Consider the following 16,828-nt stretch of genomic DNA (forward strand, 5'->3'; position numbering starts at 1 on the left):
CAGTGAACCCTCTAGACCGGCGGAGCATCAGCATGCAGCGAAACAAGAGGGGTCACACGAGCACACATCAGACGCACACACAAGGAAAAAGAGAGGAAGAGAGGAAGGGGATTACATGTCCTCCCAATAGATCTGTAGGTCATTGTTCCATAGCCAAATTGTAGCCGACTATAAATCAATACCCAACCGGACCAGAGGTCAGGTCCTGCCTCGCAGCAAGGAAGCTATTTGCATTGTTACACCTGAGAGTTGAGCTATTTGGGGGATTCAGTCATTAGAGCGAAGACGAAGATTTATGGTTCAATAACACGAGGAAAACGTAAGCTCTCGTCGGGGTCTAATGAGTAGCAAATAAAGTCAAATATGTACAAGGAACGGGTGCAGGGGGGACCATTAAATTTGCTGTGGGGGGTCACTGTGGTGATTAGCTGTGAAATAATTAGAAATGGTTGTCTTTTTCAATTTATTGTATATATTATTAAAATAATAGATTAATTAAAAAATATTAGTAATGAAAGTAATACATTGACTTATTTTAATTATTGTCCATATTATTGTATTTCATATATAGTAGTCGGATTGTCTTGTAAATTATTAAATGAATAATAAGACGTTTAAAAATGTTGTAAACACATTTTAAAAAGGCACGATACAAAAGGTCTATGGAGTCAATTAAAAGAAAAGATGGAAACAATTACAGGGAATGGATCTCAATATAAATTGCTTTAAATTATTTTTGAACTGTGAACAATTGCATGGAAATTATTTTTGAATTAATAAAATGGCATTGTTTTATATTTAAAATATCAGAAACATATTCTTCTTATTTTTAAATTCAAATAAAGGAAAATAACTTAATTTCCTGGGGGCCTAAACTAGCCCGCCAACTCATTTTATGTGGCCCGTTAGATTGTTTTCTCAAAATCAAAGTAGTTTAATGTTCATGTTGATAGTGTGACCTATAAAGTTGCCCATGTTTAATATCAGATAATGAACAGAAATTAAGCATGTCAACAACTATACAGAGACTTGAAATACTAGTAAAACTGAGGTGAATCATATATAATCAATAAAATTTGTTCACCTCATACCAAGAGTGTTACAGATTTTTGGCCCCTTGTGACATTGAGTTTGAGACCTGGTCTAGATGCAAAACCATCCTTAGAAAAACAAGGATTGTATAACATAATAGTGGGACCACAACAGGTAAGCTTCATTTCCCGTCTGATATCACTCAAGATGATAAAGTAACATCGGTTGGAATTGAATGTTTTTGACTCACGGACTCAAGACTGCAGCCCAACATAAATCACACACTTCAAACGCAATATCCTTGATTATTACCCAGGTTGCAGAATGTAGCTGTCAATCATCTTAGCTTCTCATCCAAACTCCTTGTGATGTTCTGAGGGCGAAATACTTGATGGATCCAGGCAGCAAGTCGTTGACGGGGAATGTTTTTGATTACCTCGGCTAGTGGGGTCAGTTAAGGTCACACTGGAGTGGCGTTTCCTTTTTTTTTGGACGAGATGAGGTTATTGGACTGGATGGCAGCTAGTCAAGTGTTTCGATCATCGTACCTCATCATGGGGTCGTTGTCTGGGATTTATTTGGTGGACCGAGCTGAACAGCGTTCAACCTCTATCTGTAAATGTGTATTTCACGGCTACAAAAAAAGGAATGAAGCCAGTTTGCTACTCGAAGATGTGATTAAGGATTTTTCTTGCGACGTGTAGCTCGTTTGTCTTTCTTCATTTATGCTAGCAATTAAAAAAGCAAACGCACGCTTGGTCGCACACTAATGCTAACATGCTAATTTCATTGGAGCCTGTATATTTCTGATTAATTAAAGCAAGATAGTGTTCTTATCTTAATGGACATTCTAAGCTAAATGCTCAAAATATTACCAGACAAATTGCTAAGCTAATTACAAAGCTCTTTAAAAAAAGATGAATGTGTTGCTAATTGCTAAGCTACTGGGAAATGATTTGTTTTACTTTCTTTGTGTTTTAAGGGCAACAACTAAAAGTGTGTCTCTATAAAAGCTAAGCTTAACAACTAATGTAATTGATTTCCCAAGTAATTCTCGTGACTTTATCTTTAAAGTAGATTATTGTCCTTCAAGTGGATTCAAGTGGAGTGTTAACTTTGTGTGAGAACTTTACGGGCAAAGTGACGACCTCAAACCGAGACGACACTTGATTGTCATATTATAGATTCTTAACTACAACACAAACCATTTTTTTTCTCAACGGCCCCCGAAGAACATGACAATTGCCGATGAGCCGTGGGATGGGTGCGCGGCAAAGGTCGGCACCGCCGACATCATTAAAATGCGACATCGATACAGCTTCCTGCTGCTGTGGGCGAGCTGGACCTGAGGGAATCCCGGGGCCGGCCCTGCTCCACCGGTGCGCCCCGGTCATGTGTGTGTGTGTGAGTGTGTGTGGTCTGAGTGGACTGATGGAGCATGTGCACCATGGTGAATTCATGAGCATGAGAAATAGACACTCTGGTGCAGACTGGGCCACTTAAAGAGAGAGAGAGAGTGAAAGGAGGCACCGACTCATTCAGTCATGGCAGATTTTTGGGTGTGATCCCCCATAAATTACGTCAATAAAATATCACAAAAGTATTTTGGAAAGGCGCAGATGGGCCACAGACGAGACAGCGGTTTTGCTTTAAAGACGAAGATTTTTTACAACCTTGCTCAGAGAAGTGAGACGGTGACAGAAAGAGACGCTGGCGAGAGACTGTGTTTTTTCATCTTCAAACAAAGATATCTATCACTCCCACCCCCACTTCCACCGCTCCCAAACCAGCCACTGTGTGTTTAGCACTGACAGCAGATCATCTGTAAGTGCCGCGGCAGGGAAAAATGATGATGCTCGTCCACAATTTACATAAAAATGTTCTTAAAAAATGGGGGGAAGAATCTCTGCCGTTATGACTCTGCCTCTCCTCCTGCAGTACCAGTAACCTGAGACGGGGGGGGGTAATGGGAAAAACCACAGTGGGCTGTGACCCACCCTGAAGCTACACTTCCACTGCAACAACACCGTTATTGCACCCTTGCATCGATCCAGGATGAAGAATGGACTGATTTCAAACTGCTAGTCAGTGAAATTGCCCTCGAGTGGAAGCGCACTGACAAACACCACTGAGCGTTAACTCTGAAAATGATATGTGGTATAAATCGCAGCAGGCGTGTCTACTCTATAGGCCCGTGGGCCACTTTAGTGACATTGTTTTAGTATGTTCAACAGTAACAGACGTTTCAACAATCATACGGTTCCCACAATGCTTTAGTGGAAGGTCTTTTTTACATCTAGACAAAGGTTAACCTTTTCATTACTGAAACTGAAACTAGTTAAACTTGCATCCTGTTTTACTTGATGTTACTTTTTTCATGTATTATTTAATCAGGATAGTATTTTATCTGCCAGAATATTACAGGGGTCACTTTCAACCCTCTTAGTATTGGTGAGCTGAACAGACCCTATCATGCTTTGCCGCCCAGTCAACCAATCACAGCTGTCGAATATTTTTTTGACATAGTAATATGGACATTTAATTACAGTATTGTAGCGACCAAACAGCCACCACTAAGCAGAGCAGTGCGTAGAAAGGCATCATGGGAGTTCCCCATTTTGTTGGCACCATACGTGAGGGGTGCAGTAATTAGTGTCTCCAAGTAGTTCTATGGTTGTGTTTAGGTTTTACTGCTTCCAATAAATCACCTGTGTGTAACAGTATAAAAAAGAGAAGGATCTTCGCAGTTCCTGGGAGTAGCTAGTACATATAAATACATATATATTTAACATGCAGTGCTTTGTGCATAAAGGTAATGGTGAATGGCAATGGACCAATGTCGACTATTTCTGACGTGGTCGAAAAACTGCTTGGTCTGCCTATATGGATGGTCTTTTTTTTTTTTATTTGACAAAAGCTTCTTCAAAATTGACGCTCTATCATGTCAGCAGTTTCTCTAATTCATTTTCAAAAAATGCAAACGACTCACTCTTGTTCTCAAAGTGTCCTGCGACGTGGGTCCTAATGTGTGTGTGCAGTTTATCTAATGACATCCAGTCTCGGGCTCGTCGGGTTAATCACAGGTAATGGCAGAACAAGTGGCTTTATCTTTAAACCCATCTATGTTAGTCTATTTGGTCGGCATGGTAACTGGCTCTCTCGCGATGGCTTTTTCAGACTCTGAGTGCCCTCTTTCTTCGTTCCACCGACTTAATAAAGCACAATTACTTAATAAAACAGCAGTTGAGGTTTTCCTCCATTTGCTGGGATCACGGTCATGGCACGTTAGGGAAATGACTCCCATTAAAAGCCTAAATGATTTTTATTACCTTGCAAGATATCAGCCGGGTGGTCAATGTCCTGTACAGCCAATCTACATAATCGCTTGGAGATAATGAGATAAATGATCGCTTTTACCTGTAAATCAATGTTTCTACGTTCATCACAAGTCAGAGGTGGACAGACTGAGCCGGTCCATGACTATTACCATCTAACAGTCCAGTGATCATGAGGAGCATCTTTTGTTCACTGATATTATTTATAGTTACAAATGGATTTAAGTGTTTAGAGTTTGAGGATTTTAATCTGTTGCTGCTCTCTGGGGATTAGAAACCCTTGATTCTGCTTGGTCAGGTTCATCTTCCCACCCTCCCAAAAAAAAAAAAAAAAGATTCTCTCCTCATCTTTTGACGTCAATCGTCGTCAGGAGGACTTTAAGGTTAAGGCTTGGATCTCTGCTGTGACACTTAAAAAAAATGTTGGGTCGTAAATACCTTCGGTGGCATAGTTGTGGTCGCGCAGGAAGCTGTTGTTGATTTTCCGCGTGTCACTCTCCTCCTCCATTGAGAAATCGTCTGGTTCGGGTTCCTGTAAGCGGCAGACCTGACTCCCATCCTGCCCGGTACCGTCAGCAGGTGGTGGGCTTCGGGACCCGCGGGGTGCCTGTCATGGCTCCACACCTTTTTTTCCAAGACGATCAATCGAAAGGGGGGATGGGGGGGGTCTGATGATTTTATATAGGTGCTCCGGTCCAGAACCCGAATCGAAACCTGCGATCCAAATCTCGAAAACAGTTCGGTACTGAATGAAACGCAGAACTCCTCGGTGGATTACTGGACTCCCAAAGCCGCAGGGTTGGGCGGGATTATGCGTCAACAGTTTTCCCCTCGATCACTCCTTGGGTGTCCAAAATCCTCACTCGCATCCACCGTCCGCGCGTGTGTCCGTGGGCTCTGCAGGTCTCTCTCCTCCGCCCAGCTGACTCAGTGCGCAGGGGCGTAGTGAGGCTCCGCTGCTGCTGCTGCTCTCAGAGGGGACGAGGGGCCCCTCCCTCCCATCCACCGGCGCCGTGACGCTCCCTGGCAGTTTGAAAGCTGTTCACTCACAGCCCGGTGCACACGGAGCAGGTTGCTGCGTGGAAAAGTGACAGCTGCCAGAGCAGGTTGACCCTTTTTAATGCCGCTAGATCCTCCAGCAACATCTGACGGAACCACTCTTCTGACACATCCTGGCACCACCTGCTATTCTAGCAATTCATATATGTAGTTATACTTTTGGAAAAAGATACATTTGTCAACACAAATTTGTTATTTCTGTTCTTTTCTCTTTGAAATCATCTTAAATAATATCATTTGATCATTAATTTACTGGCTTTGCACTGTCTGGTGTTAGATTATTTTCATTAACAACTTCCTTTTTAGCAGCTTTCACTGGTGCCATCACTTCATTGATCAACTTTATCATTTATTACCATTTTTTTTTGCAATTCATCAGACAGTTGTGCATAAAGATTAAAAGGATTTTTTGTTGTTCAGTTGTGGATTTACATTTTGGTTTCCACCTTCTAGGTAAGATGGTGGTGAATCTGTTTTTTCAGTTTTTGTTTTTTCTAACAAAGCCAGTCTGTATTTTTCACTAAACACTGGTCATAAAAAAAAACACAAGAGGATCTTGGATCACATGCTTGCTTGAGGTTTCATCATCTTCACAGATACCCACAAAATATATACTATCCTGTAGGCCTTTTTAAATTAATTTAGCAACTGTAGAACATCTAAGAAAGACACGATGTCCAATTATTTAGTTGTTTTTTTTTTCAATATCTTTCCTCCAACATGAATTGAAGCCATGTCAGCATTATCTTGCTACATACTTGTGTTTTCCAATTCCTCGTTGCACATAAGTGATTTAATCTGAATTCAGAGGGTGGTGGTTTTAAATAGCCATTAATCAGATTAACGTGCGCTTCTCTTCTGAAGCTGATGTCACGATCGTCTCATCACGACCTGCTGATCAAGTACTCCTCTGTAGATTAATGCAGACCACCTGAAGTAGATGAAGGTTGCACCATGTTAATTCCCAAATCAGGAGACTAGTCAAGGTTACAGAGGGATGATGTCAGCAGCTCGTAGAAGATCTAGTGGGAAATGACTGGAGCTAGCGTCGGAACATCCATCTTGTTCTGGTGGTTTGTGTTTGTCATGTTCTTTGATTACGCTCAAACTTCTTAAATTTCCTAATTGTTCTTTACTTTGCACAATATCTCATGGTAAAGTATCATCTCACTCGATAACCTTCAAATAAACCCCATAAAATCTCCATTATATTATCGCAAATTTTGCAACATGAGTATCAGCTGGACTAGAGATATTGGGGAGGAGCTACTCTAGAATGAGATAACCTTGACATATAATTGGCTGACGTCGATCAGGGGTCTCAAATTGCAGCTTGTCGGCCATTAGTGGCACGTGATCTGATATTCTGTGGCCCTTATTGTCTGAAGTTTTCAGGAGTGCAGGCGGAGCCAGGGGCAATTTTGTTCAACAGATGGTTTAGGAATAAATATCTCCATAAATGATTACATCAAATGTTATTGTTCATAAAGCTTCGATCATATAGTTAAGATGGAATACATGTTTATGATAAAATGACACAATTATACAAAACGAATCAAATTCAAAGTAAAAACACAAATATCATTTCTTTCTTAGCTGTTCATAAAAAAACTGCTTTCCCTCAGCCTGCAGTACAGTCTCCACAAGAATTGATCTGTGGTGGCCCCGTGGCTAGTGTCGTTTAAGACCCCTGCTAAAGGGATGGATTTCCTTTAGAGGTTTTTAAGTAGCTATGGACAAGACCAGCAAATTGCAGTTGGTTTCGATTTAGATTGTCAGCCAGGAAAACCCATATTTGTTTGTTGCTGCGCCATTTATTGGTTTAAATTGACGTCCACAACCACAATAATAAAAACAAATGTGAGGCAACAACACAGATGTTCAAGAAGAGAAGTGCACGTTGTACTATTTGTGTGTGATCCACATGCCGTGTCATCTTATAATTTACGTTGTAGATGAAAGGAGTGACGGTCATGGTAGAAAAAGGAAAGATGGAGCGAGAGGAGTGGAAGTTGAAAGAAAAAAAAAATCCAGACACTGATTAATTAGATTAGCTCGGCCGCCGTCTGCACCTCTTTCTGGGAAGATCTCATTTTCTTTCTGGGTCTAATAACATGACACGACTCGCCTTCTTCTGGTCGACCCCTAATCCTTGAAGTGTGTGTACTGTCACTGAATGTGTGTGTGTGTGCTGGCTCTGTATCCACATCCTTATCTACTCACTTTAACCTAAATCTCTGTGATTCCACAAAGGGACAGGGTATCACTCGCCCGCGATTCCCGACGCACAGCAGCCCCAGCAATAATAAGATTGTGGAGCCCCCGCTCCTAAATGCATTAGCACGTTAATCCACGGCGCCATTTGTGCATCCAATCCTCTGCTCCTCTGCTAATGGGGATCTAGCTGTGAGGAGCAGCAACCTGCTCAAAGCTAAAAAAAAAAGAGAAAAAATAGCTTGGGCCTTGGTACACATGCCATTTTACACCCCATCAGCCTCCAGCTTGTGGCGGAATACATTAGGGGGACATTATCCATGCACATGGATAATGAAAGCTGGAGGAGAATCATCGGGGTCTCTGCGCTCGCATGCTTTTATATTTACACTTCTTAATGAAATCAACGGTAAAACGCTGCCATCCTTGACCTCTAGGATCTGACTGAGTGGTCGGCGCAGCTTCCTGCCTCTATCAATATTTAAAGAAGCGGAACAAAGGAATATGTTTTATCTGAGACGGAGAATTGGGCTAAGTTACAGTTGAGCAGAGGAACTGAATGGAATGCAAACAAGTGAAACAAAGGCTTTAGTTGAGGTTTACCATGCACAGTTTTTTTGATACCTCTGAGGAAGTCAAGCAGATATGTCTGGATTTGAATCTGCTCTGGAGCTGAATTGAAGGAAAGTAAAGGTCCTAAACTTGCTAAGCCTGGTAGGCAAATTCAACTAAAATAGGATAGTATTATATTCTGTTTTCATTGGGTCTGTTGCAAAGACAAATCTGGTATCATGTGTTTCTAAAAATCTAGTTATAATGCATGATGCCTATTGCAAGGATGTTCTCTTTGGAATATGCATCAATAACCAATGAAGACTGTTAACTTGGTTCAGCTAATGAGCTGCGTCGCAGCCTACATCAGTGTTTGATAGTGTGTGAATGTGGAAACATGTTTGTTAGTCCCTTTTCTGGAATAGTGTCTGCTTAATGCATCAGTGTATTATAAATGTACATCACAATATAATGCCAGTGAGAGGCTCAACGTCATTTTATCATGAGCATACTGCTCACATGATCACCAAAGACACTAGACTCGTTTTCTTTTTTTTTGCAAAACCTATAAATCTTGTCGCATAATCCATCTTCTGAGGACAAGAAATCTAAAACTGGTTGATACCAAGTTGGTTTGAGTTCAAAAATATACTGTACAGCACGACCAAAACCTTGACAAAGTCTCAAGGATCAAAGCGGCATCTATTAATGTATATCGATGTTTCTTATTTTTTAAGGGCTTCTCCCTTCAGGGGTTTCCACAGCGAATCAACCGCCTCCATCTATCCCTGTTCTCTCCATCCCCCTCTCTCACACCAACCAAGTTCATTTCCTCTTTCACTACATCCATAGACCTTCTAATCTACCAATATACTCACTATCCCTCCTCTGTACATGACCAAAGCATCTCATTCTCTCTGACCTCATCTCCAAAACATCTAACATGTTCCTCTGATTGTCTCATTGCTGATCCTAAGCTTTTCTATTTTCTATTCTATTCTATCCCTCTTCGTCACTCCCAAAGAGAACCTCAACATCTTCATCTCTGCTACCTCCAGCTCTGCTTCCTTACTTTTCCTCAGTGCCACTGTCTCTGGACCATACATCAACGCTGCTCTCCCCACTGTCTTGTGTATCTTGCCTTTCATTCTGGCTGATACTCTTTTCTCCACCCATTCCACCCAGCTTGAACATGTTGTTCGCCTTTTTTCCACAATCTCCACTGCTCTGGACTGTTGACCCTAAATTAAAATCTTCCACCTTCCTTATCTCCACTCCCTGTAGCCTCATGGTTCCACTTGGGTTCCTCTCATCCACACACAAATACTCTGTCTTGCTGCAACTAACATTAATTCCTCTCCTTTCTAGAGCATATCTCAACCTCTCAAATCAAAACTATACATCTGTGATGTTTATTGTTCTATATTATATATAAATGAATCTCTTCAATTTAATAAAAAAATATTTTTATTTGATTTTGACTTTTCGTTTTCTGTCATTGAGAAACAAAAACACTTGGAAAGTGACCATCAACGTTGTTTTCTTCCACTTAATCTGGGTCGGGTAACAAGGACAACAGCTCCAACAGGGAAACACAGACTTTCCTCTCCTCAGCTACGTCATTCGGCTGTTCCCGAAGGACCCCAAGGTGTTTCCCAGCCAGCTGAGGGACATAGTTTCTCCAGCGTGTTCTGAGTCTCCCCCATTGTGTCTCTACCGGTAGGACAAGTCTAATTAGATGCCAAAGCCACCTCAACTGTATCTTAATGTGGAGGATCAACTCACGAATGACTGTGCTTCCTACCCTATCTCTAAGGGAGAGCCCAGCCAGTCTTTCGGTCACTACCCGCTGTTCATGGTATAAGGGTCAGGACGTAGACAAACCAGTATACAGACAGCTTTGCCTTTTGGCTCTACTTTTATGGTTGGTGCAGTGTCAAAATAATTTATACTTGAGATCATCCAATTTGGACAGGGTTACCTGCAAAGTGTGCATTTGTTGTCAATGATGTACTGTGGACTAGAAATGTGGTAACCACTGACCTTTTCAACTATCTGTTCCAATCTAGTTCAATTAGATTAGATAAGATAGACTTTATTTAAACCCCAGCATACAATAGATTCATAAAAACAATAACAAAGTGCAAATGAAGTTCTATAGATGACAAAGTGCACATATAAAGAACAGCCCCCAAATTCAGAATTATAAAGTCTATTAGCACGAGGAACGAATGAGTCCTTGAGTCTACTAGTGTTGCATATGGGGAGGAGCATTCGTGCACTCCATCTGCTTCTCTGCTCACTGATGACAGTGTTCAGAGGATGACTGTCATCATCCATCATGGACTGTAGTTTGTCTGTCACCAGGGAGTACAGCTTCATGCCAACCACAGATCTCAATTTCAGTCCAAGAGGACTAGCTTGCTAGCTTTCTCTACCATAGCTGCCTTATAAATGTGTCTTTATCGACATTTCAGACTGCTAGATGCCATCCTTAGCAATTAGTGAAGGCATGATTTTTAATCGTACAACTGGCACATCCATAATGAAACATTGAAAAATGCAACTTCTTTCCGCTGAGCAAGTGTGCAGCCAGATGTCCTCGTACATCACCACTCTGCTGCTGGTCCAGGTGAAAGTCGATTCTTGCCACTTAAAAAATCTCCTAGACGATCTTGGCTCAATATACGCACTCACTCGTAGGACCTCGATGAGTTTCTGCACCCCTTGCCTCATTGCTCCGCTGTTCCCCTCGTCACGCTCACCTCCACCGCCTCCCTTCACTCTCATTACCACCACAGTACCAGTCCGCTGGGTAAAGACCGGTGACAGGACGTCTACTAACCAGCTGATGTGCTCTAGACGTGCAGCAAATGCTCAAGGGGGGGGGCCTCTAAAATTGGAGAGCATGTCCTCAATTCTCCTCCATCCTGTGGACCAAATGAGGTAAATTAGGTTGGAGCAGACCAAACATGGAAGACATCACGCGTCCATGATATTTTAGTCATGCCCAATTGCTTTCCTTGATGGCTGGTAATTGCCTGACCTGGGGAAGCACGCGTGGGGCTACCGGCTGCAACACGCCGACTGAATACTAACACGACGCACATGTAGAGCACATGTAGTCAAGACTCCAGCCGACTGCCGGAATGAAGTCGTTATTTGGACGGAACAGATGTGGAGAGGCTATTGATTGTTTTCAACCGGTAAATCCAGCAAATATGACATTATTGGAAATCGATTTTGCAGCTATTACGGAACCTCATTAGAGATGTTTATTCGTACGGCATCGACTTCATGTAGTGACCACTGCTGTGCCCTAATGGTGAGTTGGTTCTGTAGGCGTTGTCGATACATTTGTTTTGTTTGAGATTCACTGCCTTGCATTATAAGCTATGAAGAACCTATAGCAGAGGGCAGGGCTGTCAAAGTCAATCACACAAGTGGCCAAAAAATGTTAGCTGTCCCAGTAAACAATATGAATATCAACCTAACTGTGTTCTTAAACTAACACTTTCATTAAATTCCTTTCCTTCTACGTCGGTTTTACTCATTGGAAGTCTCTGTATGATCGTTAAAATTCATAATATCTGTTCCTCATCTTATTTCAAACACTTTCATATTTGTAGGTATTCATATTAACATGAACATATTCCACTCGATTGTGAGACTCAAATGAAATATAAAATGAAATGGCTGGCCTTGAGAACAAGCTGCTTTGCTGTTTTTAATAACGACAAGAAAGAAAAAAGTTTGTTTTTCAGTTTGTAAAAAAAAGCACCTGCTCAAATTTCTCAAATCTAACTTCCTGACTCATCATCATACTTCTCTTTTTTTCCAAGTGCCCCGAAAACCAATGAAAGAACTTCAACATAAGACATAAGACATAAGATGAGATACAGCAGACTATGTCAGCTCAGCTTTAGATTCACCGTATTTCTAATATTCTCTGGCTGCTCACCGGATTAAAACCTTGCATGTTATCAAACAAACCGTAACATTAATGAGTCCGAACATGGGATTCTACCACTCCACCGCCCCAGCTATGGATCCCACCCTAGCTTTAAGAGCAGCTCAACACAAGGGGGGTAATAGGATTCGTTGTGCACTCCATCTGTCAGGGGACAACAAACCCATGGGACCCAGCACCCTGCCCAGAACACACCTCCGATGTTTACTCGGCACTAAAATGCGTCTTTGTTCATGCATTTTATTCAAATGTGGCGTAGAACTCTTCTTTATGAGCTGCAATATCATAAAAAATGACGACTGCCTCGCTAATAGCGCACAGATGGAGATGCATGGCAGTCGCTGGTGAATGGATGTTCTGCCAGAGCTGTTGGGGGAGGACGACGACCGGGGAGGAACGGAAAGATAAAAAGATGGATGAAGAGTTTGCATAGAGGACATTAAATCAAACGTAGACGGTCGTCGCTAAATCAAGAGGCTTTACTCGGTGTGTATTTCCACCAGGTTGAGACCCACGATCGTGGGGGGGGGGACTCTCCCGTACCCCTCCCCCAACCTCCTCCCTCCTCCTCTCCGCCCCGTCGCTCCCCTGATAATAAATTAATTGAAAAGAAAGCATGTACAATGATTAGCTCGGGACAGGACACATTGAAGCAAAATTAATCAAATGAAACGATTTTTGTTTGTCTTACAGACTCGAACACACTTCCAGGTAAACAATTGTCACATGGGCGTGTGAATAATCAGCCGGGGAAAAAAATGCTAGCTAGCTTATCAGCAATGTCTCCACCTCGTGACCTATATAAGGAGACGTGGACCCGTAATCCAGGTTTAGGACGGTCTCGACCCGAGGGGTGGCGATGGCTGCTCCTAACAGAACATCATTGTACCTCGGTGGTTGCTAGGAAACAAGCAATTGAACACAGAAATTACTATGCAGCATAACAGCTGTCTCCATAATTGTGCAATTAAGATCTTAAAATGTCGTTATTTTCCCTCATATTCATCACCATAAAGGTTCAAGCACGTCCCAACATGTTCGCAACCAGTTGGGTTAATGGACCTAACATGAGGCGCTAGAATCTCATCTGATTAAGAGAATGATGGCGTTTATGGCTCAGACAATAAGGCAGTTTATGTAGGAGTCGAAACCTTTGTGTTGTCGTTGAGGAGGCTATATTTATCGCACTTTCCTCGCAGTGGATGGATGAAGGAGCGCTGGAGTAGAAAGTAGGTTAAGCAGGTTACACCAGAGCCACTTCCTCTCACATGATCCGCAGTGTTCAGCACCAGGGACAGCTCTACGGAGGAACGAGACACCAAACCAAGCGTTTATTTAGTATTTCACCCATTTAACAGACAAAAGAAACTGCAGAGTTAGCAAAATATGAATTGAGGTCAGACTCTTAATATTCACATCTATTACAAATTTAATCTCTGTTAATTAAAAGAAATGATGAGTTTGTCGGCTATGGATTAGCGAAAGGACCTTAAATAGGAAATAATTGTAAAAATTAGTTGTTCAAATATATTAATATACATGTGAAGCAAAAATGTGTATTATTTTTTACAGAAAGGGATAACTTTGAAAATATGTGTGTGTGTTGGAGGCGGTGGGTTGGCCAAAAAACATAAATAATAAAGTCGTTTTGAAAGTATTTCATTAAAACACATGATGATACAACAAAAATATATCTAGAAATAGCTAAATGAACGGACGTTAGTACAATGGACCATATTGACAGTACAAGCAGTCAAGAACACTTAAGTTCCTTCAATTAATGAATTATTTTTGAACAGCAGATGAACTTCAACATGACCACACCCGCGTTACTTGGTGCCAACAAAACAGTGAACTAATTGATCAACAGCTGTAATTGGTTGGCTGTCTGCAAAGGATTCTGGGAGCTGTACAGGTTACTGTAACTGATGGGGTTGTTGAGACGGGTGGCACCTCATACGCAATATGGATTTTGCAAGTTGTTCGTTTAAACAAGTGAAAATATAAAACGTTATAAATGAGGGACCACTGTATATAACTAGATCAATAATATAAAATAATAAAAAGGGCAGACGTGCATTAAGTATACATAAGAAAACAAGGAAAGGCATGAAGTGTTTTTGTGTAAAATCTAACTGTAAAGAAGATGAAGCGTTCCCTCCACTGCCATTTCAAGGAGTTGCCAAGGTTGCAGAAGTAGCCGGTCCATCTGGTCCTGGGTTTTCTCCAGCTACCCACACCAGATAGAACCAACCTCTTCCCGCCAGTCATGGAAGAAGTCAAGGTCAGACATTTGAAGACTAAACTGCGTTGTGATTTAATAGTACAACTGGCATGTCTTAGTAAGTTTATCTTACAATATTTGTTGACGCTCCTGAACACGTCCATCATGTGACAGCTGAAGATTTAGTTTGTGCTTCAGGTTAAACGTTCTTGTCTTTTCATGCCACGTGGATTATTGGATCTATTGAGAGCCTCGACAACACCTCGGAACGCGACCCCCCTCCCCTCTCCTACCGACGCCTGCCAGAGAGTCGCCCCGGCAGCCCCTCGCTCATGTTCCAATGAGCCCCATGTGACAGCCGAACATGCTCTCCCCGCACCCCAGCTCAAGACCTCCGCACAGACACTTAAACACACAAAAGAAGCCCACAGCTTCACGACAATAGTGCGCACACACGCACTCGGTCAACAACAAAGACAAACACCAGCGAGCGTGTCGCACTTAGAGGCTGTAATCTCCAGGAAAATCCCATTTGGCAGAGCAGCTGCCAACGTGGATCACGGATAGATGGTGGCGGTGGTGCCCACAGGGTGGCAAGCTGTCCGTCCACACTGCTGTCGGAGACGCATTGGGAGCCGGGCTTAAAGGTGGGATCAGCCCCAGACACTGTGGGCCACTTGTTTGTAATAGAAAAACATGTCGGGAGGATCAACCGGTCTGGTTTGAAGAGAGCTCAATATTTATCGCTCGACGTATTGATCTTGGGAAAAAAAAGGATCTGGTTCCGAAAGTAGCCGCAGGGCTGACCACTTAAAGGAGAGCAGACAGCGAGGAGCCGTTTTGGAGAAACCTTCACCCATCTGTCCATTTGCCCCATTTTGTGCTGATACACTAGAACTGATTTAATGTTTTAAAAGCTACTTTTCACAAGAGTTTCACCTCCATGTTGTGCTTATCTTCAGTTGAACTACAATGTTTTTTTTATTTTAAAGAGTGAGCAAACAAGATGTCATCAAAAACTGTTGTTATTATCTGTAGATTAGCTGAACGAAAAATGAAGAGGGGCAATGAAAAGTTGACATACAGCGACGCCCAATGGCGAACCAACGTCATTACACTTTCTGTAACGGAACTCGTTGAAGTTTATTTACGTTGTTTTTCTTGTTCTCTAGATCAGACCTGGATACTTGGCGCATTGAAAGTATATGTGTGGCCCTTATATTGTCAGAACAAAATTTATTTGAATTTATTTTATTATTTAAGTCCAGGTTAACAATTATAACGTATCATAAAATAAATAACCTTGACTGAATTTGAAACAACAAAGATAAGATAATCTGAGAAAAAAAAATGTCTTTAAATCGTATCTAAATTTAAAAAAAATAAAATGATCAATCAATTTTTAATGCTCCTTTTGAGGAGGTTTATTTCCCATACAGAATCTAGAGTATGGGAAATAATATCTAGATAGTTTTTATAGTAAGTATTTATAGTAAGTATAATAGTAAATACTATCTAGAGTCTTGAAAGCATCGAAATACCAATAAGTAAGTAAGTAATTTGTAAGCATAAACACACTATTTGTAGTACTATATTTATTTATAATTTATTTTTCAAATAGTTAGTATGATATGTGTTGTTTGATTTTGTGCATTTGTTTTGCACTTCCTAGCCATGATACTACTGCAACTGGCAACATTTTTTGTTACTTTTCTCACAACATCATATGTCTGCGTGGGGGTAAAAAAAAAACGTTTTAAACTCGAGGCCTGGAAGTAAAATCTGTCCCGGCAATTAAGATGAAGTAGCCCATTGGATAACTAGCTTAAGATCAAAGTAGATTGATGTTCATTTTGATTTTTATGACCTATAGGGGAATATTTAAGGATTCAAGAGATAATTAAAATTGATCTAAAATCCAAATACAACATAACCATGACTCATTCTTCCTCTTATGTTTTGTTTGGCTCGTGGTCTTCACTGCTAAAATATGTTGCCCTCTTGACACTCCTGCTCGACAAGCATCAACATAAGATCCATATTAATTGACCTCCTGACCCTGCAGTAGTTGAACTGAAAATGTGTTTGTAACAGCTTTACATGAACAAAATCACAGTGACATGGGGTGTTCTCAGCCCCCTCCTCGGATGATCGAAGCAGTGAAGCAGCACCAGGAATGAGAAGTTCTTCTCCCCAGGCATGCTTCAGCAGTTAGTGTGCAGACATTTCCAGCAGCCTCTCTGTGGTACGAGTCCATCTGCTGGATGCTGCCGGGAGAGCTTTTCATCATAAACTCTTCCTTCTTAGACGTGTGGTCTGAATGCAACGATCAGAAGATCCAGATATCGGCGCCACACATGGACTCTCACGCCCGCTTAAGTTGGTTGATAAACAGCCGCCGTGCCAGGACGGCCTGGCCCGGCAGCACACTCTCAATACTAA

General features: G+C 41.7%; 1 protein-coding gene across 2 annotated transcripts in view; it reads right to left on the reverse strand.

Moving 5' to 3' along the window:
• ppp2r2ba (protein phosphatase 2, regulatory subunit B, beta a) overlaps positions 1-16,828 on the reverse strand; it is a 48,374-nt gene that overhangs the window by 17,884 nt on the left and 13,662 nt on the right. The window contains exon 1 of one of the 2 annotated variants that reach the window (XM_087799635.1): positions 4,806-5,230. The exons of the other annotated variant lie outside the window; for it this stretch is intronic. Coding sequence (XP_087655761.1) covers positions 4,806-4,875 — 70 coding nt within the window. The 5' untranslated portion in view covers positions 4,876-5,230. Of the gene's footprint in view, positions 1-4,805; positions 5,231-16,828 lie in introns of those variants that run through there. 2 annotated transcript variants of the gene reach the window in all.

Source organism: Callionymus lyra, chromosome 9, assembly GCF_982586985.1.
Source record: "Callionymus lyra chromosome 9, fCalLyr1.hap1.1, whole genome shotgun sequence".
Lineage (NCBI taxonomy): Eukaryota > Metazoa > Chordata > Actinopteri > Syngnathiformes > Callionymidae > Callionymus > Callionymus lyra.